This window comes from Entelurus aequoreus, linkage group LG23 (genome assembly GCF_033978785.1).
Source record: "Entelurus aequoreus isolate RoL-2023_Sb linkage group LG23, RoL_Eaeq_v1.1, whole genome shotgun sequence".
Taxonomy (NCBI): Eukaryota; Metazoa; Chordata; class Actinopteri; order Syngnathiformes; family Syngnathidae; genus Entelurus; species Entelurus aequoreus.
The window spans coordinates 38,796,059-38,820,078 of NC_084753.1; the positions used below are offsets into that span (position 1 = coordinate 38,796,059).

General features: G+C 38.7%; 1 protein-coding gene across 1 annotated transcript in view; it reads left to right on the plus strand.

The window, feature by feature from the left end:
* Positions 1-1,660: 1,660 nt before the first annotated feature.
* The window catches only part of LOC133640872 (zinc finger protein 142-like), a 51,352-nt gene continuing 28,992 nt past the window's right edge, over positions 1,661-24,020 (plus strand). Inside the window, exons 1-3 of the mRNA XM_062034556.1 lie at positions 1,661-2,114; positions 3,265-3,495; positions 21,443-23,037. Coding sequence (XP_061890540.1) covers positions 2,012-2,114; positions 3,265-3,495; positions 21,443-23,037 — 1,929 coding nt within the window. The 5' untranslated portion in view covers positions 1,661-2,011. The remainder of the gene's footprint in view (positions 2,115-3,264; positions 3,496-21,442; positions 23,038-24,020) is intronic.

Consider the following 24,020-nt stretch of genomic DNA (forward strand, 5'->3'; position numbering starts at 1 on the left):
GCTTAGCCTGCGCGCTACTAAGAAAGAGACGCGGAAGTTATCAACAACAAGATCAAGTGTTAGTGTATAACGAAACCGGTTTTCGAAAATAGCTAGCTAGGCTATAGACTATATAGTATATTACTTACTTAACTGAATCCTCTTCTTCCCGGATGGGAAATAAGGCTTCGACGACTCGACGCCATTCATCTCGCTGCTGTGCTCGTCTCTGTGCCTCGCCCCATGTAAGCTTCATCTCTTTCAGCTCCCCTTCAACTGTTCTTCGCCAGGTGTTCTTTGGCCGCCCTGGCTTACGTTTTCCCGGTGGTGTCCATCTTAACGCTGCCTTTGGTATCCTCTCGTTGTCCGATTTTCGAAAATAGCTAGCTAGGCTATAGACTATATATAGACCGTGAAGCATGTTATTTTTGTACAACAACTTCAGCTGTCGAACGTTATAAGGTACAAATTCAACAAGTACAACATTAACACGGACGGTATAGCCAAGTTGTGGTTAAGAAGGTGGATTTTTGTTCCTTATATTTACCAGAAACGAAGTGATCCGAACACACGACCCGGGACATTGGGGGACTCGAGTGAGAACCGTCCTCGTTTTCCCGGTGTAAATCTGCGAGCCATTTGTCTCGTCTCTGTGGGCTTTTATCACGCTTTGGCAGAACACAATACAACCCTTGTTTTCCCTGTTTCCAGTTGTGGTTAGCACAACCAAAAACAACACAGTTTTTCGGCATTTTGGAGGCAGAATGACGGGTTTAACCACTGTAGGTCGACAGGTTAAAGAGTAATGGCAACGGTTAGTTTTCAATGCCAGTCTGGTTGCTATGGCTCGAAGAACCCGTATGTAGCTCAGTTGCCCGGATGTCGGCCCTCACCCATACACGTGCAGCTAACTGAAAACTCACGAGTCCCGTGTAACACTTTCTTCTTTTCTTTTTTTTTTCAACACAGCAGTTAAAATCCCACCGCTGCCACCAATGTAGCCGAGTATTCTGGGTTCGCATATTATGTGTACTAATATAACATAATAATAAAATAATAAATGGGAGTCATAAGAGCAGGTCCGGTCTCCACCACTTCTTTAATGTTCACCCTCCTTTTTCTCTCTCTACACACCTTCTTCCACAACCACCTTTATAGACCTCTTACGTCACAGCCCTACGGCAACTCTGGAGGGACAAAACTCCTCCTTACCTAACATTATCTGGTAATTTGGGACATCCTGAAAAGTTTGTTACATATGTATATATATATATATATATATATATATATATATATATATATATATATATATATATATATATATATATATATATATATATATATATATATATATATATATATATATATATATATATATATATATATATATATATATATATATATATATATATATATATATATATATATATATATATATATATATATATATATATATATATATATATATATATATATATATATATATATATATATATATATATATATATATATATATATATATATATATATATATATATATATATATATATATATATATATATATAGTTGTATGTATTTGTTTTGAAAATGTAAAATGGACAAGTTTACTTTTATTTTCAGAATAAGTAAATAGTATATAATAAAATAGTTGTACCGGGGGAGAGAGCTGGTTGTACTTGTTTCTCTCGCGAGATCTGACAACACTGCGCGCGAACCAAACACGGCGAGGATAAAGCAAGATGGCGTCTGACGGTGAAGACGTTATTGCAGTCGTCACAGTTCAGTGTTCTTAATCTGTGCGTCCATGTACACATATATGTCCTTTATTAGACGCTATTAAATAGAGTAAACATCGTTAATAACTGTTTGCATCCGGTTATATTAGTCTGAGCGCACTTTGACGATTATCGAGCTAGCTTAGCCTGCTAGTTAGCTTAGCTTGTTAGCTGCTAACAAAGAGAGGCAGAAGTGATCAAAACAAATCGCTAAGCAGAGATCAAGTGTGAGTGTAAAGTGTTGTGATTGTGTGAAAATGTGCGAAAGAACGATAGCAGAGTACGAGGAGGAACTTTGTCCAACAAAAGAGGAGAAGGAGCGACAACATCAAAAACATCAAGTTGTGTTAAACAGAACAGGTTTGTTTACTTCTTACTCTCACATGTTTACTAACTTTATATGTATTATTAACACTATTCCTAAATAGATAGCCTTAAGGGAGATGAATTGTCATGTGAGGATGATGCACTGATTGTTTCACATTCTTCATCAAAACGAGACAGTTTCAGACACACAATATTTATGAGAGGTTGATGTTCCTCTCAGTTTGTAACAATGTGTATCAACATGTTTACACAAAACTCACACAGTCACCGGGGGAATATTCCAGAGAGCAGGTTAAGTGAAAACTCCTGAGTATGTAAAGCTTGAGAGTTTTACCTCCAAAAATAAGAGAGGTAAGACAAAGTCAGAGTCAGTTACCATGGTAACTGACGCTGTACACCTAGCCTGCTAGCTGGCAGGTTTGACAAGTTATTTGTGTGTGTAAAAGCTATACTGACCTGTTATTTCCTTCATATTGGTGCGTCCATTAACCTAATACAACACCTACCACATCCACCTACTCAGTGGCCTAGTGGTTAGAGTGTCCGCCCTGAGATCGGTAGGTTGTGAGTTCAAACCCCGACCCAGTCATACCAAAGACTATAAAAATGGGACCCATTACTTCCCTGCTTGGCACTCAGCATCAAGGGTTGGAATTGGGGGTTAAATCACCATAAAAATTATTCAAGGGTGATGGGTCAAATGCAGAGAATAATCTGGCCACACCTAGTGTGTGTGTGACAATCATTGGTACTTTAACTCTTTAATGTGGCAGTGATTGTCGAAAAAACAAAGCCTGATCTAAAGATGACATCTTGATCTCATACCATCTCAAACCGATTGGCCGTTCAATAAGATTAAATATTAAAGTACCAATGATTGTCACACACACACTAGATGTGGTGAAATTTGTCCTCTGCATTTGACCCATCCCCTTGGGGAGCAGTGGGCAGCAGCGGCGCCGCGCCCGGGAATCATATTAAGTATAAGTGAAATGTCTTAAAGTCCCTTAAATTCATCTTTAACCAAGCAACACTATGTTTTATCCAGTTACTCGATTAATCGAAAACATTTCCAGTAGAACACTTGATTAATAAAATGTTCTATAGCCACAGCCCTATATTTCATATACAATTTAATATTTAGCATGTAGGAGTTAACATGTGTTTTGTTTGTGTCCTGTAGACATCCATCAGCTGATTGAACCCCCAGAACAATGTCTCCCTCATCCGCAGGGGGACAGTTTCACTTTAGAGTATCCACAGCCCCCCTATTTTAAAGAGGAAGAGGAGGGAGAGTGTCCTGTAGGGCAGGAGGAGGCTGATCTCACCAAGTTTCCACTGACTGTTGTCTCTGTGAAGACTGAAGAGCATGAAGACAAACCACCTGAGTCCTCACAGCTTCATCACAGTCCAAGTAAGCACAACATCCACATATCATCTAATACAATGTTTGTGACACATGTTCATCCGGGGGCCACATTTATGACTAAAGATGGAGATATACTTGCTTTTTAACACCACCATTTAAAAATGAATGCTCATCCATCAACAATGTAATTGCTGGGGTGTAACCATGTGACCTAGAGGCCGTCCTCCTTACCTCACGTGGTCAAATGAAGGCAAACATTCAATATGGCTACTGTTTATTTACCTTTCAATCAATCAATCAATCAATCAATGTTTATTTGTATAGCCCTAAATCACAAGTGTCTCAAAGGGCTGCACAAGCCACAACGACATCCTCGGTACAGAGCCCACATACGGGCAAGGAAAAACTCACCCCAGTGGGACGTCTGTGAATGACTATGAGAAACCTTGGAGAGGACTTTTAGCAGCACATATGTCAGCATATTTCAAAGGTTTAGTGGTGAAGATTAGGGATGTATACCAAGTACCATTTTTTTTAGTACTGGTTCCTAATTATGTCGTCCATGAGGACCGTGAAGATTCTGGACTAACGACACAACTATTTGTATTTTTAATTCCAGCTGACTGACGTAACTATGACACGTTGTCACATTGAGTTCAGCTGCCGCTGCTACACATTAAAATCAGCTTTGAATAATGACAAATAAGGAAGCAACAACACACAAAAGTTTGATGTGTGTGTTATTGACAAGAAGATGACATAACTGCATTTCACCTTGCACTGCACACATAGTTGACTTCTTTAAGACTTCAAATAAACAGCTGTTGATAAAAGACTTCCCTGCTCTGAGATGTTACAGAACATCATGTTGGACGTGTTCAACCTCTTGTGCTAATAGGAATGATATTTAAAATGCCTTTTTTCCATTTTTTATTTCCACAAGTTACATATAGTACCGATGAGACTACCGATAAGTACTGGTATCGATAAGGAGTATCGATTAAGGTATCATATTGATAAATTCTTTAGGATTTATATCCCCACTGAAGATACAAGCCAGATATCTTAAAAAAATAATTTCAATGTTTATTTGGATTTAGTTACTTCTCTGCTGTCCAGCAATGTCTCAATCAATCTAGTTTATTAGTACTAATTAGCAAAGTTTTCTTGTCTTTCTAAAGTGTTTATTTTGACAGCCCCCTCGTAGTAAAGTTGTCCGAGTGCAAACTATTTGTGACTGATAAAACTTTCGGCGAATCAACATTTTGTACCGGAAAGTACATTACTTTGAAGACGGCCAATAAAAACGCAATCAGAATCAGAAATACTTTAATAATCCCAGAGGGGAAATTAAGATTTTCAGCACAATCCCATTTAAGAGCAGACAAACATTACAGGGAGACAGAACAGGATCGCTGACGGGTCTGCCAACTTCCGGCGCCCCTTACCAAAAAGGGGAGAAACAGGTAAATGCTGGGGAGGGGGGAGAACAAAAAATTCAGTCTAAGCCTGGGCCCTTGGAGAGGGGGTCCAGACTGAGGCCAAAGAGAAAAACAAACTCATAGCCATAGCACACATAAACATGTGTGTAAGAGGGAAACATCAAAGAACACAAATTACATTAAAGACATTAAAAGAGCAGTCACTTCTACACACAGCCACAAAAGTAAAACAACAACAACAAAAACATATACACTGTGGTGACCTCTGCGGTGTTCCACGCCATCGTCTGCTGGGGTGGGGGGGGGACATGGCCAGAGACAGGAGCAGACCCAACAAAGCAACCAAGAGAGCCGACTCCACCCTCGGCCGCCCACCAACTCTCGGCCAGTATCCAGTCCGCACGGATGAGCGAGGATACGTCCAAGGAGACCGAGGATACGTCCAAGGAGACCGAGGTGTCCGATACCTGCTCATTCAGCCAAGACACTGTGAAGCTTGTCCGTCCCGGCTCTCAGCGCCAGCTCCGCAGCCCTGTCTCTTCATCCGCATCTCCTCCAGTCTCTCCAAATGGACTGTGGTGTGGCAGAGACCCAGCAGCTGGTCTCCATGGCCAAAAGGCTCCCGGGAGGTAGATCCAGAAGTCCACAAAAAAAGCACAGCAGAAGTCACCAAAGTGCCACTCCTTGTCACACAGTCCCAAAGGGTCCCCAACCAAAAGGCAAAAAAACCCTGCATGAAAACAAGAAGGAAACATCCGGAACACAAAAGAATGACACAAGAGCACAGAGCTCCTGCCAACAGCAGCCACTACAGCGGCGCCATCTTGGGGAGAAAAAAAACTGGGACGGAAATTTGACCCGGTTATCTTCTCCAAGTGGCGACACTGACATTGTCTTTGTGACAGCGCGCTTGCTCCCGCTGACGTGCCGGCCCTCAAGTGACGGCGGGATAAGAGCGCACCGTCACAATAAACAAAACAAGACACCGGCGGAAAGCAATAATCGATTAAAAAAAACAAGCAAACTGGAGTTTTGACCCGGAGAAGGCAAATTCGGTTAAAAAAACAAAAACTCTGCATCCCAGGGACGCGCGGACTTACGGAAATGCACGTCCTTTTTGATTTTAATGCGTAAAAAGACATAAAAAGTGGGTTAACGCCAACACTGGTTATTAATGTGATTATCACACAGCAGTCATTTCCATTAGACAATATTCAAATATAGGTGGTAGTGTTGTAACGATACCAATATTTTGGTACCAGTACTAAAATTATTTTGGTACTTTTCTAAATAAAGGGGACCACAAAGATGGCATTATTGGCTTTATTTTAACAAAAAAACATAGGGTACATTAAACATATGTTTATTATTGCAGTTAAGTCCTTAAATAAAATAGTGAACATACTAGACAACTTGTCTTTTAGTGGTAAGTAAACAAACAAAGACAGCTACCGGCTGCCACCTACTGATATGGAAGAGTATTACACGGTTACTCTGCCGAGCTCTAGACAGCACCGACACTCAACAACAACACATCATTTGCAGACTATAATTACTGGTTTGCAAAAAATATTTTTACCCCAAATAGGTGAAATTAGATAATCTCCCACGGCACACCAGACTGTGGTTGAAAAATACTGTTATTGGACGCTATTGGTGAGAGCGGCACAGCAGAGCTACTTTATCTTACTTTTAAAGGCCTACTGAAATGAAATTTTTTTATTTAAACGGGGATAGCAGATCTAGTCTATGTGTCATAGTTGATCATTTCGCTATATTGACATATTTTTGCTGAAAGGATTTAGTATAGAACAGGGGTCACCAACCTTTTTGAAACCAAGGGCTACTTCTTGGGTACTGATTACTGCGAAGGGCTACCAGTTAGATACACACTTAAATAAATTGCCAGAAGTAGCCAATTTGCTCAATTTAGCTTTAACTCTGTTATTATTAATAATTAATGATATTTATCTTTGTGGAAACACTGATCATCTTAATGATTTCTCACAATAAATATATATAGAAACAGATAAATATCAATATGCAACACTTTATTTTTATATTTTCTCTAAGTGCACATTTTTCAAATTGAACATTTTCAAATGATCACTTCTAAGACAGTCTTGTGAAATCACAATATCCCATTTTAACTAGCTAGCCACTAACATTTTTTTTAACAAATCATGAATTACTTTGCACCATGTTTTTACAAATAATAACTCATGTAAAATACAAAAGTAAACTCTCAAATTTTTAAATCATGTCACACTTTGAACTGGACACCAAATCTGTTATCTGTTTCTTTGTCAGTTAGTGGGAAGCCTGGCATTGCATGCTGTTAACTAGTGTGTTGTACTCTGGTGTGTAACTTGACACTGCAACTCTGAGTGAGTCTTGCAGATGTGCATCAGTGAGGCGTGTTCTGTGTTTGTTCTTGATGAAGTTCATGTCAGAAAAGGCTGATTCACAAAGATAAGATGTTTCCTCATTGTTTGCGGAACCTTCTTAATCTTTTGGACATATTTTCACAGCAATCTGGCCTTAAGCTTAATTATGATAAATGTAAAATGTTAAGGATCGGAAATCTAAAGGGAACGTCCTTTCGAATGGATTGCAAAGTGCCTGTTTTGTGGACAGATGGACCAGTTAACATACTTGGTGTTGTTGTCCCAGAAAATCTGGAAGATCTAGGCTCAGTAAATTATGATAATCGACTAAGAAAGCTGGACAAAATTATGCAATTATGGAAAGGGAAATCCCTAACCTTGTATGGTAAAATGTCTATTGCCAACTCGTTAATTATTCCTCAATTTATTTATTTGTTTTTGTCATTACCAGCTCCATCACAAAACTTTTTTAAGATTTATGAGCGGAGGGTCTTCGATTTTGTCTGGAACGGCAAACCAGAAAAGATTAAAAGAAAGGTTTTGTACAAAGAGTATGAATATGGGGGCCTGAAACTTCTCAACCTTGAAGCTATGTGTCTGTCTTTAAAAGCATCAATTGTTCCAAAGATGTATTTAAACATTGAGTGGTACACAAATGTCCTGTTGGACAAAAAACATGTACTGTATCAAAAGAAATTGTATCCTTTTTTACAAGTGATCCCCTCCCAGAGAGTCTGTTGGGAAACATGGCGGGGTTCATAAAGGAAACAATCCACTCATAGTGGTGTTTTCAATTTTATGTGCCAGAAAAAAGAGACGATATTTTGCAGCAGTTAATATGGATGAACTCTAATATTGTAATAGATGGAAAGCCTTTCTTTTGGAAAAATATGTTTGAAAGAGGAATCATTTTTGTCAATGATATTATCAATGAGAATGGTAAAATTATGAAGTATGATGAATTTAGAGCTATGTATGGTGATGCTTGCTCAAGCTTTTCATTTTATCAACTAACTGGAGTAATTGGGAAAAGATGGAAACAAATAATTAATTATGGAACTACTAAATTATTAGTTTGTAAACCTCTAATAAGAAATTCTAGTTGGCAAAAAGGAACTAAAATAAATAGAAAAATATATAATTTTTATTTAATAAAGAAATCTTTGAAGGCTGCCTCATACAACACAAATGGAAAATGGGAGGACTTTTTTGACTGCCCGTTGCCATGGGATGCCATATTCAAACTAATCTATAAAACCACTATCGATGTGCAAAATCGTCATTTTCAAATTAAAATTATTTATAACTTCTTACCCACAGGGAAAATGTTAAAATTATGGAATATGACAGTCAGATGATTGCCGATTTTGTTGTCAGGAGCCTGAATCCACCCTGCATTTGTTTTGGTATTGTCATATTGTGTCTTTGTTTTGGGTGGAAGTTGAAAAAATGTGTTTAAGGATTGGTTTGTTTATGAAGCTTAATGTGGTTTCTGTTATTTTAGGAGAGTTCATTGACAATCATGATTTAGTCAATTTAATTATAGTACTCGGTAAAATGTTTATTTTTAAGGCCAAAAACAGATATTCACTTAGTATTACTTTCTTTAAAACATTTATTCAGTATTTTCTAACTTTAGAAAGTTACATGGTTGAAAACGATAATGATGCCAAAAAACATTAAAAAAAAGATGAGAAGTCCTCAAAGGCTTATTTTGAAAGTATAATTATGTTTATAGATTATATGATATCTGTTGTTGTGTTCCCTAATTTGAGTGACCTGGACATAATCTGGACTGTAAATAAATGCTTATTTTGAAAATGTAATTTTGTTTATAAATTATATGCAATCTGTTGTGTTCCCTAATTTTTTTCTGTGTACATGAATGAAGGTGTGTGTTGCTGAGTCCGACTTGGACATTATCTGGACTGGGCCTGGTTTAAAAAACCCTTTGAACAAATCTAATTTCATTGACAACCTGGTCTGTTGAAGATAAGGCCCTTTTTTAAAAAATAAAATAAAATAAGATAAATAAATAAAAAACATTTGCTTGGATAAAAAAGAAAGTAAAACAATATAAAAATAATTACATAAAAAATAGTAATTAATGAAAATGTTAGTGGACCAGCAGCCTATACAATCATGTGTGCTTCAGGGACTGTGTCCCTTGCAGATGTGTTGTCTATGTTGTGGGAACCAGAATATTGGTAGCAGAAAGAAATAACCCCTTTTGTGTGAGTGGGTGTGGATGAGTGTGCATGGGGGAGGTTGTTTGGGTTGATGCACTGATTGAAAGTGTATATTGTGTTTTTTCTATGTAGATTTAATTAAAAAAAAAAAAAAAAAAAAATGTATTATTATTTTTTTTAATTTATTTTTATTTATTTTTTTTAGAACAGGCCCGCGGGCGACTCATCTGGTCCTTATGGGCTACCTGGTGCCCGCGGGCACCGCGTTGGTGACCCCTGGTATAGAACAACGACAATAAAGATCGCAACTTTTGGTATCTGATAAAAAAAGGCTTTCCCCTACCGGAAGTAGCGTGACGTAGTCAGTTGAACATATACGCAAAGTTCCCTATTGTTTACAATGATGGCCGCATTAAGTGAGAGAGATTCGGACCGAGAGATTCGGACCGAGAAAGCGACGATTTCCCCATTAATTTGAGCGAGGATGAAGAAAGATTTGTGGATGAGTAAAGTGCAAGTGAAGGACTAGTGGGGAGTTGAAGCTATACAGATAGGGAAGATGCTGTGAGAGCCGGGGGTGACCTGATATTCAGCTGGGAATGACTACAACAGTAAATAAACACAAGACATATATATACTCTATTAGCCACAACACAACCAGGCTTATACTTAATATGCCACAAATTAATCCCACATAAAAACACCTAGGTGTTTGTTATGCTAGCTACTAGCTACTAGCTCGAGCGGGTAATATGGAAGGGATCCCGTCTATATAACCAGCCAATACAATTCAAACACCTGCACAACACACACACTCACTCAGCCCAAAGAACCGTTCACCTAACCCAAGGTTCATAAAGCTTATATATTTAACCAAAGTTACGTACATGACACGCACGTACGGGCAAGCAATCAAATGTTTGGAAGCGCGCGGGTGGGACCTGATTTTTAGCTGGGAATGACTACAACAGTAAATAAACACAAGACATATATATACTCTATTAGCCACAACACAACCAGGCTTATATTTAAAGGCCTACTGAAATGATTTTTTTTTATTTAAACGGGGATAGCAGATCTATTCTGTGTCATACTTGATCATTTCGCGATATTGCCATATTTTTGCTGAAAGGATTTAGTATAGAACAACGACGATAAAGATTGCAACTTTTGGTATCTGATAAAAAAAAAGGCTTGCCCCTACCGGAAGTAGCGTGACGTAGTCAGTTGAACATATACGCAAAGTTCCCTATTGTTTACAATGATGGCCGCATGAAGTGAGAGAGATTCGGACCGAGAAAGCGACAATTTCCCCATTAATTTGAGCGAGGATGAAAGATTTGTGGATGAGTAAAGTGCAAGTGAAGGACTAGTGGGGAGTTGAAGCTATTCAGATAGGGAAGATGCTGTGAGAGCCGGGGGTGACCTGATATTCAGCTGGGAATGACTACAACAGTAAATAAACACAAGACATATATATACTCTATTAGCCACAACACAACCAGGCTTATATTTAATATGCCACAAATTAATCCTGCATAAAAACCCCTGCGTTTTTGTTATGCTAGCTCCTAGCTCCTCTGCTAGCTCCTAGCTCCATAGAACACGCCAATACAATTCAAACACCTGATCAACACACACAATCACTCAGCCCAAAAGACCGTTCACCTAACCCAAGGTTCATAAAGCTTATATATTTTTAAAAAGTTACGTACATGACGCGCACGTACGGTACGGTACGTGTTATGCTAGCTCCTATGCTAGCTCCTAGCTCCATAGAACACGCCAATACAATTCAAACACCTGATCAACACACACAATCACTCAGCCCAAAAGACCGTTCACCTAACCCAAGGTTCATAAAGCTTATATATTTTTAAAAAGTTACGTACGTGACACGCACGTACGGTACGGTACGTGTTATGCTAGCTCCTAGCTCCTATGCTAGCTCCTAGCTCCATAGAACACGCCAATACAATTCAAACACCTGATCAACACACACAATCACTCAGCCCAAAAGACCGTTCACCTAACCCAAGGTTCATAAAGCTTATATATTTTTAAAAAGTTACGTACATACGCAAAAAAAAGTTGCGCACATACGGTCAAGCGATCAAATGTTTAGAAGCCAAAGCTGCATACTCACAGTAGCACGTCTGCGTCTTTGTCATCCAAATCAAAGTAATCCTGGTAAGAGTCTGTGTTGTCCCAGTTCTCTACAGGCGTCTGTGTATCGAAGTCAAAAGTCCTCCAGGTTAGAGTCTCTGTTATCCGAGTTCTTCCATCTTGACTGCATCTTTTGGGAATGTAAACAAAGAAGCGCCGGCTGTGTACTGTTGTGGCTGACTACGTTCGAAAAATACGTCCATTTCGCACCGACAACTTTCTTCTTAGCTTGCTCAGCTTCCTTCTCCATAATGCAATGAACATGATTGAAACAGATTCACGAACACAGATGTCCAGAATACTGTGGAATTATGAAATGAAAACAGAGCTTTTTCGTATTGGCTTCAATGTGGAAGGCATACCCATGTTCGCCGGTCTACGTCACGCGCATACGTCATCCTCAGAGGCGTTTCGAACCGGAAGTTTAGCGGCAAATTTAAAATGTCACTTTATAAGTTAACCCGGCCGTATTGGCATGTGTTATAATGTTAAGATTTCATCATTGATATATAAACTATCAGACTGCGTGGTCGGTAGTAGTGGCTTTCAGTAGGCCTTTAATATGCCACAAATTAATCCCGCATAACAAACACCTAGGTGTTTGTTATGCAAGCTCCTTGCTACTAGCTCCAGCTAGTTATAGCAAGCGATCAAATGTTTGGAAGCGTACTCACGGTATCGCATCTGCGTCTGTTAACGAAGTCAAAGTCCTCCTGGTAAGAGTCTCTGTTGTCCGAGTTCTTCGATCTTGACTGCATCTTTCGGGAATGTAAACAATGAAACACAGACTGTGTTGTGTTGCTGACTTCCCTCGCAAAATACTCCGCTTCGCACCGACTTTCTTCTTTGCTTGCTCAGCTTCTTTCTCCATAATGCAATGAACAAATTGCAACAGATTCACCAACACAGATGTCCAGAATACTGTGGAATAATGATGAAAACAGCTATTTTGTATTGGCTTCAATGGAGAAGCCATACCTGTGTTCTACTGGCTATGTCACGCGCATATGTCATCCTCCGAAGGCTTTTTCAACCGGAAGTGTGGCGGGAAATTTAAAATTGCCCTTTATAAGTTAACCCGGCCTTATTGGCATGTGTTGCAATGTTAAGATTTCATCATTGATATATAAACTATCAGACTGCGTGGTCGGTAGTAGTGGCTTTCAGTAGGCCTTTAAGAAACCAATTCTAAACCTTATCTTATTTAGTTTTTATTTTATATATCTTGACCACATTAACCCTGGCAATGGACCCTGTGTGTATGTGTATGTTATTGTTATGCTTAGCATTCATGACTGCCTGCTGTTGCACTGATCAGCCTAGTGGTGGCTCACATCCATCACACACAGAGCTATTTCTATTTTTGGGCAGAATTATTATAGTGTTCCCAATGTTAAAAGGATTAAGCCATTTTTTACCAATTTGGTAAATAAATAACCAAAAAATGTACATTTTGTTGTTTTCTTACTGTACCGAAAATGAACCGAACCGTGACCTCTAAACCGAGGTACGTATCGAACCAAAATTTTTGTGTGCCGTTACACCCTTAGTGTATATGTATGTATGTATTTACATACACTTGTAAAGAACATCATGTCATGGCTGTCTTGAGTTTTCAATAATTTCTACAACTCTTATTTTTTTGTGATAGAGCACATACTTGTTGGTCACTGAAAACATTCATGAAGTTTGCTTCTTTTATGAATTTATTATGGGTCTACTGAAAATGTGAGCAAATGTGCTGGGTCAAAAGTATACATACAGCAATGTTAATATTTGCTTACATGTCCCTTGGCAAGTTTCACTGCAATAAGGTGCTTTTGGTAGCCATCCACAAGCTTCTGCTTGAATTTTTGACCACTCCTCTTGACAAAATTGGTGCAGTTCAGCTAAATGTATAGGTTTTTTGACATGGACTTGTTTCTTCAGCATTGTCCACACGTTTAAGTCAGGACTTTGGGAAGTCCATTCTAAAACCTTGATTTAGCAATTCCTTTACCACTTTTCTTTCATAGTTCTTTTTATTGATTTCACATTCACATTAACAACAAATTCAAACCCTCTTCAACCCCTACCCCTTCTGTCACTCAAAACAAAAACAATAAACAAAAGTAAGAGTGCAAAAGTACCCAGAGTAAAAAAAATAAAATAAAAATAAATAAATAAAGTTCAATACAAGGCACTTGAGACAAAGTAATTGAAAACTGAAACACACTGTAGAAGCAGCATGACAAGGCCTGAAACGTCAGCAGTCATATTAAGGTACATATCTAGGGCTCTTCTTGCACTTGTGTAGAGGATTGGTCAAAAAAAGTCAAAAAAGGTCTGCACACTTTAAAAAACTTATTTTCAGAGCCCCGTAATGTATATCTTATTTTCTCGAGCTTTAGGTTTGCTAACACGTCCCTTATCCAGTGGGAGACTGAGGGTGGGACAGCCTCCTTCCACTTCAACAATATCAGGCGGCGTGCGAGGAGGGTGGTAAAGGCAACTATTTTGTGACCCCCTACAGGTAGTTCCATCCCTTCAGGAATGATTCCAAATACTGAAATTAAAGGGTTTGGATCGATTTGAATGGTTAAGACCGTGGAGAGTGCTTCGAAGATGGATTTCCAGTACCCCTTTAGCTTTGGACACAGCCAAAACATGTGTATTAATGTTGCGTTATGTAGTTTACATCTATTGCATAATGGGTTAATTTGGGGAAATATTTTTGCTAATTTTGCTTTTGAGAAGTGTACCCGGTGTATCACTTTAAATTGGACCAGTGAGTGTCGTGCGCACATTGAAGATGAGTGAACCCTTTTCTCAATGTTTGCCCAGGTTACGTCATCTATTGGAATTTGGAGGTCTTGTTCCCATGCTGTTCTTATTCCTTGCATGGAGGTGCATTCTAATCCTAAAAGTAAATTAAGTATGTATGAGATTGCCCTCTTTGTTGGATTTAAAGACATAATTTCATCTGTGGTTGATTTAGAGGGTTTATTAGGGAGCTGTGGAATAACTGTTTTAACATAATCCCTTATCTGGAAATATCTAAATATATGGGAACTGGGTAGATTAAATTTCTTGGACAACTCCGTAAAAGAGGCGAGTATGTTGTCTATAAAAAGGTCATTGATACATTTCAAACCCCTTTGATGCCACATATTAAAAGCTGAGTCAAGTGTTGAAGGTGGAAAGCAGTGATTTGATGCTACTGGGCTGAAAAGGCTCATTCCTTGCAGGTTAAAATGTTTTCTAAATTGACGGTATATTTTGAGCGAGTGACTTACTACAGGATTGTTAATTGTCTTCACTGATAGAGTCAAAGCTGCACCCATTAGGGCTGCTAAGGAAGCAGAACCACAAGAATGTGTCTCCAGCTTCACCCATGTAGGGCTTTCCTGATGTAGGTGGTAATATGTCCAGTATGACATGCAATGCAAGTTGGTGGCCCAGTAATACATACAGAAATTTGAAAGGGCCATACCTCCATCATGTTTTGCTCTTTGTAAAAACTCCTTGCGCAGACGTGGCTGTTTGCCATTCCAAATATAAGATGAGATTATTGAGTGTAATTTTTTGAAAAATGTACCAGGGATAAATACGGGCAAGCATTGAAACAGATACAAATATTTTGGAAGCACAGTCATCTTAATTGCATTGACTCTGCCTATAAGTGAAATGAAAAGGGGAGTCCAATTAGCCAGATCTTGCTTGGTTTGTGTAAACAACTTTCCAAAGTTTTGCCTGAAGAGGTCTTTAAAGGCCTACTGAAACCCACTACTACCGACCACGCAGTCTGATAGTTTATATATCAATGATGAAATCTTAACATTATAACACATGCCAATACGGCCGGGTTAACTTATAAAGTGACATTTTAAATTTGCCGCTAAACTTCCGGTTCGAAACGCCTCTGAGGATGACGTATGCGCGTGACGTAGACCGGCGAACACGGGTATGCCTTCCACATTGAAGCCAATACGAAAAAGCTCTGTTTTCATTTCATAATTCCACAGTATTCTGGACATCTGTGTTCGTGAATCTGTTTCAATCATGTTCATTGCATTAGGGAGAAGGAAGCTGAGCAAGCAAAGAAGAAAGTTGTCGGTGCGAAATGGACGTATTTTTCTAACGTAGTCAGCCACAACAGTACACAGCCGGCGCTTCTTTGTTTACATTCCCGAAAGATGCAGTCAAGATGGAAGAACTCGGATAACAGAGACTCTAACCAGGAGGACTTTTGACTTCGATACACAGACGCCTGTAGAGAACTGGGACAACACAGACTCTTACCAGGATTACTTTGATTTGGATGACAAAGACGCAGACGTGCTACTGTGAGTATGCAGCTTTGGCTTCTAAACATTTCATCGCTTGACCGTATGTGTGCAACTTTTTTTTGCGTATGTACGTAACTTTTTTAAAATATATAAGCTTTATGAACCTTGGGTTAGGTGAACGGTCTTTTGGGCTGAGTGATTGTGTGTGTTGATCAGGTGTTTGAATTGTATTGGCGTGTTCTATGGAGCTAGGAGCTAGCAGAGGAGCTAGGAGCTAGCATAACAAACACGCAGGTGTTTTTATGCAGGATTAATTTGTGGCATATTAAATATAAGCCTGGTTGTGTTGTGGCTAATAGAGTATATATATGTCTTGTGTTTATTTACTGTTGTAGTCATTCCCAGCTGAATATCAGGTACCGTGAGTATGCAGCCTTGGCTGCTAAACATTTGAGAGCTTGACCGTATGTGCGCGTCACGTACGTAACTTTTTTAAAATATATAAGCTTTATGAACCTTGGGTTAGGTGAACGGTCTTTTGGGTTGAGTGATTGTGTGTGTTGATCAGGTGTTTGAATTGTATTGGCGTGTTCTATGGAGCTAGGAGCTAGCAGAGGAGCTAGGAGCTAGCGTAACAAACACGCAGGTGTTTTTATGCAGGATTAATTTGTGGCATATTAAATATAAGCCTGGTTGTGTTGTGGCTAATAGAGTATATATATGTCTTGTGTTTATTTACTGTTGTAGTCATTCCCAGCTGAATATCAGGTCACCCCCGGCTCTCACAGCATCTTCCCTATCTGAATAGCTTCAACTCCCCACTAGTCCTTCACTTGCACTTTACTCATCCACAAATCTTTCATCCTCGCTCAAATTAATGGGGAAATTGTCGCTTTCTCGGTCCGAATCTCTCTCACTTCATGCGGCCATCATTGTAAACAATAGGGAACGTTGCGTATATGTTCAACTGACTACGTCACGCTACTTCCGGTAGGGGCAAGCCTTTTTTTATCAGATACCAAAAGTTGCAATCTTTATCGTCGTTGTTCTATACTAAATCCTTTCAGCAAAAATATGGCAATATCGCGAAATGATCAAGTATGACACATAGAATAGATCTGCTATCCCCGTTTAAATAAAAAAAATTCATTTCAGTAGGCCTTTAAAGTTCTTTGTAATAGTAACTCCGAGGTACTTAAAACTGTCTGTAGTGATCTTAAAGGGAAACCTAATGTTTTCTAGTATTGAGACGTCCATATTCAAGGGCAGTAGCTCACTTTTATTTAAATTCAATTTATAACCGGAGATTTCACCAAACCGTTGTAACAGGCTAAGAATTAATGGAATTGCAGACTCTGCATTGGACACATAAAGGAGAAGGTCGTCAGCATAAAGGGACAATTTATGTTCTATATTTCCTCTATTTATGCCCATTGTAGCGTGATTGGACCTAATGGCTAAAGCTAGGGGTTCAATAGCCAGGACAAAAAGAAGGGGACTGAGGGGGCATCCCTGGCGAGTTCCACGGTGTAAGTCAAAAGGACTTGAATACAAATTATTTGTCAGAATCATAGCAGAAGGGCTGGAATATAACAGTTTTATCCATGTGATGAATGTTTCCCCGAATCTGAATTTTGCCAGCGTTTCAAAGAGGTAGTCCCATTCTACTCTATCGAATGCCTTCTCTGCATCCATGGAGAGAAGACATTCTGAAGCAGCTTGACAAGGAGTGTACATTATGTTAAACAGGCGTCGGGTATTAAAAAAAGAGCGTCTATGCTTAACAAAACCTGTCTGGTCTGGGGATATTAAACTGGGTAAAATGTTTTCCAAACGTCAAGCTAGTACTTTGGCCAATATTTTATAGTCTGTGTTTAACAAAGATATGGGTCTATAGGATCCGCAGTCTAAGGGGTCCTTGCTCTTTTTTGCCAGTAATGTTATGCATTCCTGATTTAGGGTGGTTGGAAGAAATCCCGCTTCTAGTGATTCTGAATACATGGCTGCCAAAATAGGAGCTAACTGTGTGGAGAATTTTACATAAAATTCACACGGCAGACCATCCAAACCAGGTGATTTTTTAGTTTGCAGAGACTTAATGGCCTCCAATATTTCTTGTTGTGTTACTGGCTTATCTAGATTTAAGACCTGATCTGGTGGCAAGGATGGGATATGTAGATCCTTAAAAAAGTCCTGTATGGCATTGGGGTTGGAGGGACTGTTGGACGCATACAGTTTACAATAGTACTCTTTAAAAATGTTATTTATTTCTTGTTGGTCTGTAATGACCGTACCATCCTAGGAAAGCACCCCATTGATACTTTGTTTAGCTCTTGCCCCCTTCAATTGTCTGGCCAGAATTTCCCCTGCCTTCTCACCATGTTCATACAGAGCATTCCTATTCCTGAGCAAAAGGTTTTCAATGAAAGATGATGAAATAAGGTCATATTCTGCTTTAAGTTTCATGCGCTCTTTATAAAAGTCAGGAGATGGGAGTTGTGCATATATTTGATCCATTTCAGCTATTTGCTTGTCCAGACTTAGTTGTTTTGCTTCCAAGTTCTTTCTCTTATTAGCCATAAAAGATATGATCTGCCCTCTTAAGTAAGCCTTAAGGGCCTCCCAAACAGTTGCAACTGAAACATCTGTGGTCATGTTTATTTCCAAAAATAGAGAGATTTGTTCTGATAAAAAAAGTACAAAGTTTTCATCTGCTAATAATAGAGAATTCAACCTCCAATTTCTTCTGATTGTCCTTGATTCAGGCAAATTCAACTTCAATAAAAGGGGAGCATGGTCAGATATTAATATAGTTTGATACTCACAAGATCTTATGTAGGGAGTTAATTTATTGTCAGTGAAAAAATAGTCGATTCTGCTATATATGTGGTGTACATGCGAGAAGAAAGAGTATTCCCTACTTGCAAAAAACGCCACATATCGGACATGCCAAATTCCGAAAGAAAAGTTTGTATATGAGAAACTGATTTGGATGCTACATAACCTTTTCTGGCTGTTGATCTGTCCATCCAAGGTTCTAAACAAAAATTAAAATCACCTCCCATAATGAGCTGGTGAGAGTTTAGATCTGGAAGTAATTTGATGAGACGATCAAAAAACTGGGCATCATCAAAATTCGGAGCATATACATTAGCCAGTACAACCTTGGTGTTATAAAGTTGGCCAGTAACAATAATATAACGTCCGTTTGAGTCTGCTATGATACCAGAGGGGGTAAAAGATGTATCCTTATTTATTAATATGGCAACGCCTCTCGCCTTGGCCTGAAAAGTTGAATGGAAGAGCTGACCCACCCAACCACATTTTAAACGAGAGTGATCTGACCTTCGAAGGTGGGTCTCCTGCAGAAATGCAATTCCCGTCCTCAGACGCTTGAGGTGTACTAGTGCTTTTTTCCTCTTTACTGGGTGATTCAGGCCCTTGACATTCCAGCTAACGAGGTTGATGTCACAGTTCATGCTGCATCTATGTGTGATATGGAAAGACAGTTAAACATCAAACATGTGATATGGTGCCTATTAAGTTTAGACCAAGTACTCAAGTAATAGTGACCAGCCTTTATGCCTTGAGTGACAGCAAAACAAAAACAACCTCCCCCCAACCCTAAGGTGACTTCAGCTGTAAAAAAAAACAGCACACCTTCCCTAACTAACTTAGCAGTTCAGCTAAATGTATAGGTTTTTTGACATGGACTTGTTTCTTCAGCATTGTCCACACGTTTAAGTCAGGACTTTGGGAAGTCCATTCTAAAACCTTAATTTAGCAATTACTTTACCACTTTTGACATGTGTTTGGGGTCATTGTCCTGTTGGAACACCCAACTGCGCCCAAGACCCAAACTCCGGGCTGATGATTTTAGGTCATACTTGCCAACCCTCCCGATTTTCCCGGGAGACTCCCAAAATTCAGCCCCTCTCCCGAAAACCTCCCAGGACAAATTTTCTGTGGAGGCCACACCCCCTTCCAGCTCCATGCAGACGAGGAAGATACAGCAATGGGGACGCCGACGACGAGTAAAATGAAGAAATACGCTTGTAAGTTCCAAAACGAATGGAAACAAGAATTTCAGTTTATCCAGGGCAGTTCGAAGGGGAAGGGGTATGCTGCCTGTAAATTTTGTAGAACAGACTTCTCCATTGAACACGGTGGCCGAACGGATATACTCAGTCATGAACGGTCAGCGAAGCACAAAGCGGCGGCAATGCAGCACCGGTCCCAGCCCAGTATTATGGGCCACCTCGCTAAATGGAGACCCGATGGTGTAACTTATGCCCAGACAAAGATGGCTATGCTGATAGCTGGAAGCAACATCCCGTTCTCATTTGCGGCTGTCTACAACAAATCCGTGAAGGATATGTTCCCGGATTCAGAGATCGCTCGCCAGTATGCAAATGGCAGAACAAAGGCTACTCAAATAGTGAAAGGTAAGTGTTGTTTTTTTTTTTTTAGTAAGTAAGCAGCAAGCGCAGTACAGTTAGTAGAACAACTGTGTTTTCATTACTGTGTATTTAGTATGTATGTAGTATATAAGGCTGTGCTTCTGGCTGCAAAGCATTGCACTTTCAAGTACAACAATGAGTAGATGAGTGTTATATGTGTGTATATGTGTAAATAAATGAATACTGGAATTCAAGTATTTCTTTTATTTATATATATATATATAATAAAATAAATATATACATAGCTAGTATTCACTGAAAGTCAAGTATTTCTTATATATATATATAGATATATCTATATATATATATATATATGAAATACTTGACTTTTAGTGAATTTATTATTATTATTTTAGCTGTAAACATACTCCTCCCCTCTTAACCACACCCCCCACCACGACCCCGACCACGCCACCGACCACGCCACCCACCCCCCATCTCCCGAATTCGGAGGTCTCAAGGTTGGCAAGTATGTTTTAGGTTGTCCTGAAGAATTTGGAGGTAATCCTCCTTTTTCATTGTCCCATTCAAAGCACCAGTTCCATTGGCAGCAAAACAGGCCCAGAGCATAATACTACCACCACCATGCTTGATGGTAGGTTTGGTGTTCCTGGGATTAAAGGCCTCACCTTTTCTCCTCCAAACATATTGCTGGGTATTGTGGCCAAACAGCTCCATTTTTGTTTCATCTGACACCACATGGACAAAGATAAGGCCTTCTGGAGGAAATTTCTGTGTAATACCACAAAATAACATGTAGTGTCTTGTTAATTTATAGCTAAAAATATTTTTATTTTATAGATATTTTCAAAGCAGAATATTGTCCTTATGGCCCCCTGGCATCCCATGGGGGACCCGTAAGGTCTGAGCCTCTTAAGACCTCACTGTTGGTGCTAATTGACCTGTTTCTTCTAAATTTTTCAGAATTTTAAAGCAAAAGTGAGTCCACAAATAACCGTATCGTAAAGCAGAATTGAAAATGAAATCTGAATTGGTATAATCGTATCTATTTCGATCCCAGCATGTGACTGAACAAAGATGGACTCCTCTCAAGCATGTTTGTCTTCTTGTGTCCTGCAGACGTCTGTGAAGAACATCTTCTCTCTGAGCAACACAAGTGGAGCTTCAGGATGGACAAGGAGGAGCCACAGCCCTTACACATTAAGGAGGAAGAAGAGGCGCCACATACATTACAAATGCAAAGGGAAGAAAATAACCCACTGACCTCCCATTTAAAAAAGGAAGAGGAGGAACACAGCATCAGTCAAGAATGGTTCGAGGAGTTCCATGTGATTGTGAAGAGTGAAGATGATGAGGTCAAAGGTGAGAGTGAGGAGAAGGAAGAGGCGGAGCCTCCAAGCAGCAGCTCAACTCAACACATGACAACAGAAGCTGATGGAGACCACTGTGGAGGATCACAAGCAGACAAGCTCTTAGCTCCACTATCAGATAGTGAGGACACAACGTCACACTCTCCTGACACTGATGATGAACACTCTAAAGATGGTAGGACATGTCCTCACTGCAACAAAACGTTCAAATATCGTTGTTTTCTGAAAACACACATGAGAAAACACACAGGGGAGAAACCTTTTTCCTGCTCAGAATGTGGTAGAGATTTTAGACTAAACCACATGCTGAAAGAACACATGAGAATACATACTGGAGAAAAACCTTTTTCATGTTCAATCTGCGGTAAAGATTTTACCCGAAGGCACCATTTGGAAACACACATGAGAACACACACTGGAGAAAAGCCTTTTTCATGTTCAATCTGCGGTAAAGATTTTACTCAAAGGCAATTTTTGAAAACACACATGAGAATACACACTGGAGAAAAACCTTTTGCATGTTCAATCTGTGGTAAAGATTGTGCTCAAAGGCACAATTTGAAAACACACATGAGAATACACACTGGAGAAAAACCTTTTACCTGCTCAGAATGTGGTAAAAGTTTTGTAATGAATCAAAGTTTAAAAGTACACATGACAACACACACTGGAGAAAAACCTTTTTCATGTTCAATCTGCGGTAAAGATTTTATTCGAAGGGACAATTTCAAAGCACACATGAAAATACACACTGGAGAAAAACCTTTTTCCTGCTCAGAATGTGGTAAAAGCTTTGTAAGAAATCGAAGTTTAAAAGTACACATGACAACACACACTGGAGAAAAACCTTTTTCATGTTCAATCTGCGGTAAACATTTTACTCAAAAGCACAATTTCAAAACACACATGAGAACACACACTGGAGAAAAAAATGTTTCATGTTCAATCTGCGGTAAAGATTTTACTCGAAGGGAACATTTCAAAACACACATGAGAATACACACTGGAGAAAAACCTTTTTCCTGCTCAGAATGTGGTAAAACTTTTGTCATAAAACAAAGTTTAAAAGTACACATGAGAACACACACTGGAGAAAAACCTTTTATATGTTCAGTATGTGGTAAAAGTTATATAAAAAGAGACCGCTTAAATTCACACATGAGAACGCACTCTGGTGAAAAACCATACTCCTGTTCAAGCTGCAACAAAAGCTTTCGTCACCGACAATCTTTTACAGTACACATGAGAACACACCCAGGAGAGAAAGTGTTGAGTTGCAGTGTGTGTGGTGAAAGATTCTCTTATAAGTACCAGTGTAAGAAACACAAGTGTGCTGGTGAGAACAGCAGCAGCAAATGAAGATGCAGGATTTGAAATAAACTGTCAAAACTTTAACTTTGACTTTCTAACAACATCAGCACATATAACATGTGTGACATCATTGTTGTGTGTGTAACACCATCTTGTTAATATGATTCTAACATTTATAGATTAGACACTTCAGATTAGGGCTTTTATTTCAGTCAAGTACATGAGTTAATATACACATTTGTGTACTTTAAAATGAACAGAACAATTTGACTGAAAAGGTGAGAATAAACAGTACATAAAATGTGTTACATACAATAAACATTGGTAGATATTCATAATTCACGTTTATACTTATTCATAATAGTGTTTTATAAATGTTTTTTTTAAATAATGAAGTGTTCCATATTTTATTTTCTAAATCTAGATGATTCCATAGATGAACTCCTTTATATGATGTACATATTTGTTTTACATGTGTTCATACCTTTGCTTTTGAGTACGCATAAATCCCTCTTAGTTCATATTTACTGGTTCACATCTGAAACATCTTCTGGACCACTTCTGGAAGCATTTTATTATTTACTTTATACATCATTTGAGCAGTTGTCTTTTATACAAGATCATTTACTTTTAAAATGTGTGACTTTATTAATCATTTGTTGGGTCTCTATAATCCATTCTATTAATTATATTTATTACTCTTTTTTGTAATATGAATATTGTTTTGTGGTAGTTGTATATGTATGTCCCCAGACCTTTATGCAATAAACAATGTATGCTTCAATGTAGTATGTAGTTAATATTTGTAAGTATGTATTTTATTCTATTTAGTATTGCACTCCATTGTTTTAATGTTTTGTTTATATGATTTATATGTAGTGTCCAGCTTACTTCATCATCTATATTAACTCCTAAAAATGTGATTACCTTTATTCCTTTCATTTCAATATTATCCATCATAATTTGTGTTTTACATGTTTACAATCTCCAAATATGATATATTTAGTTTTATTGAA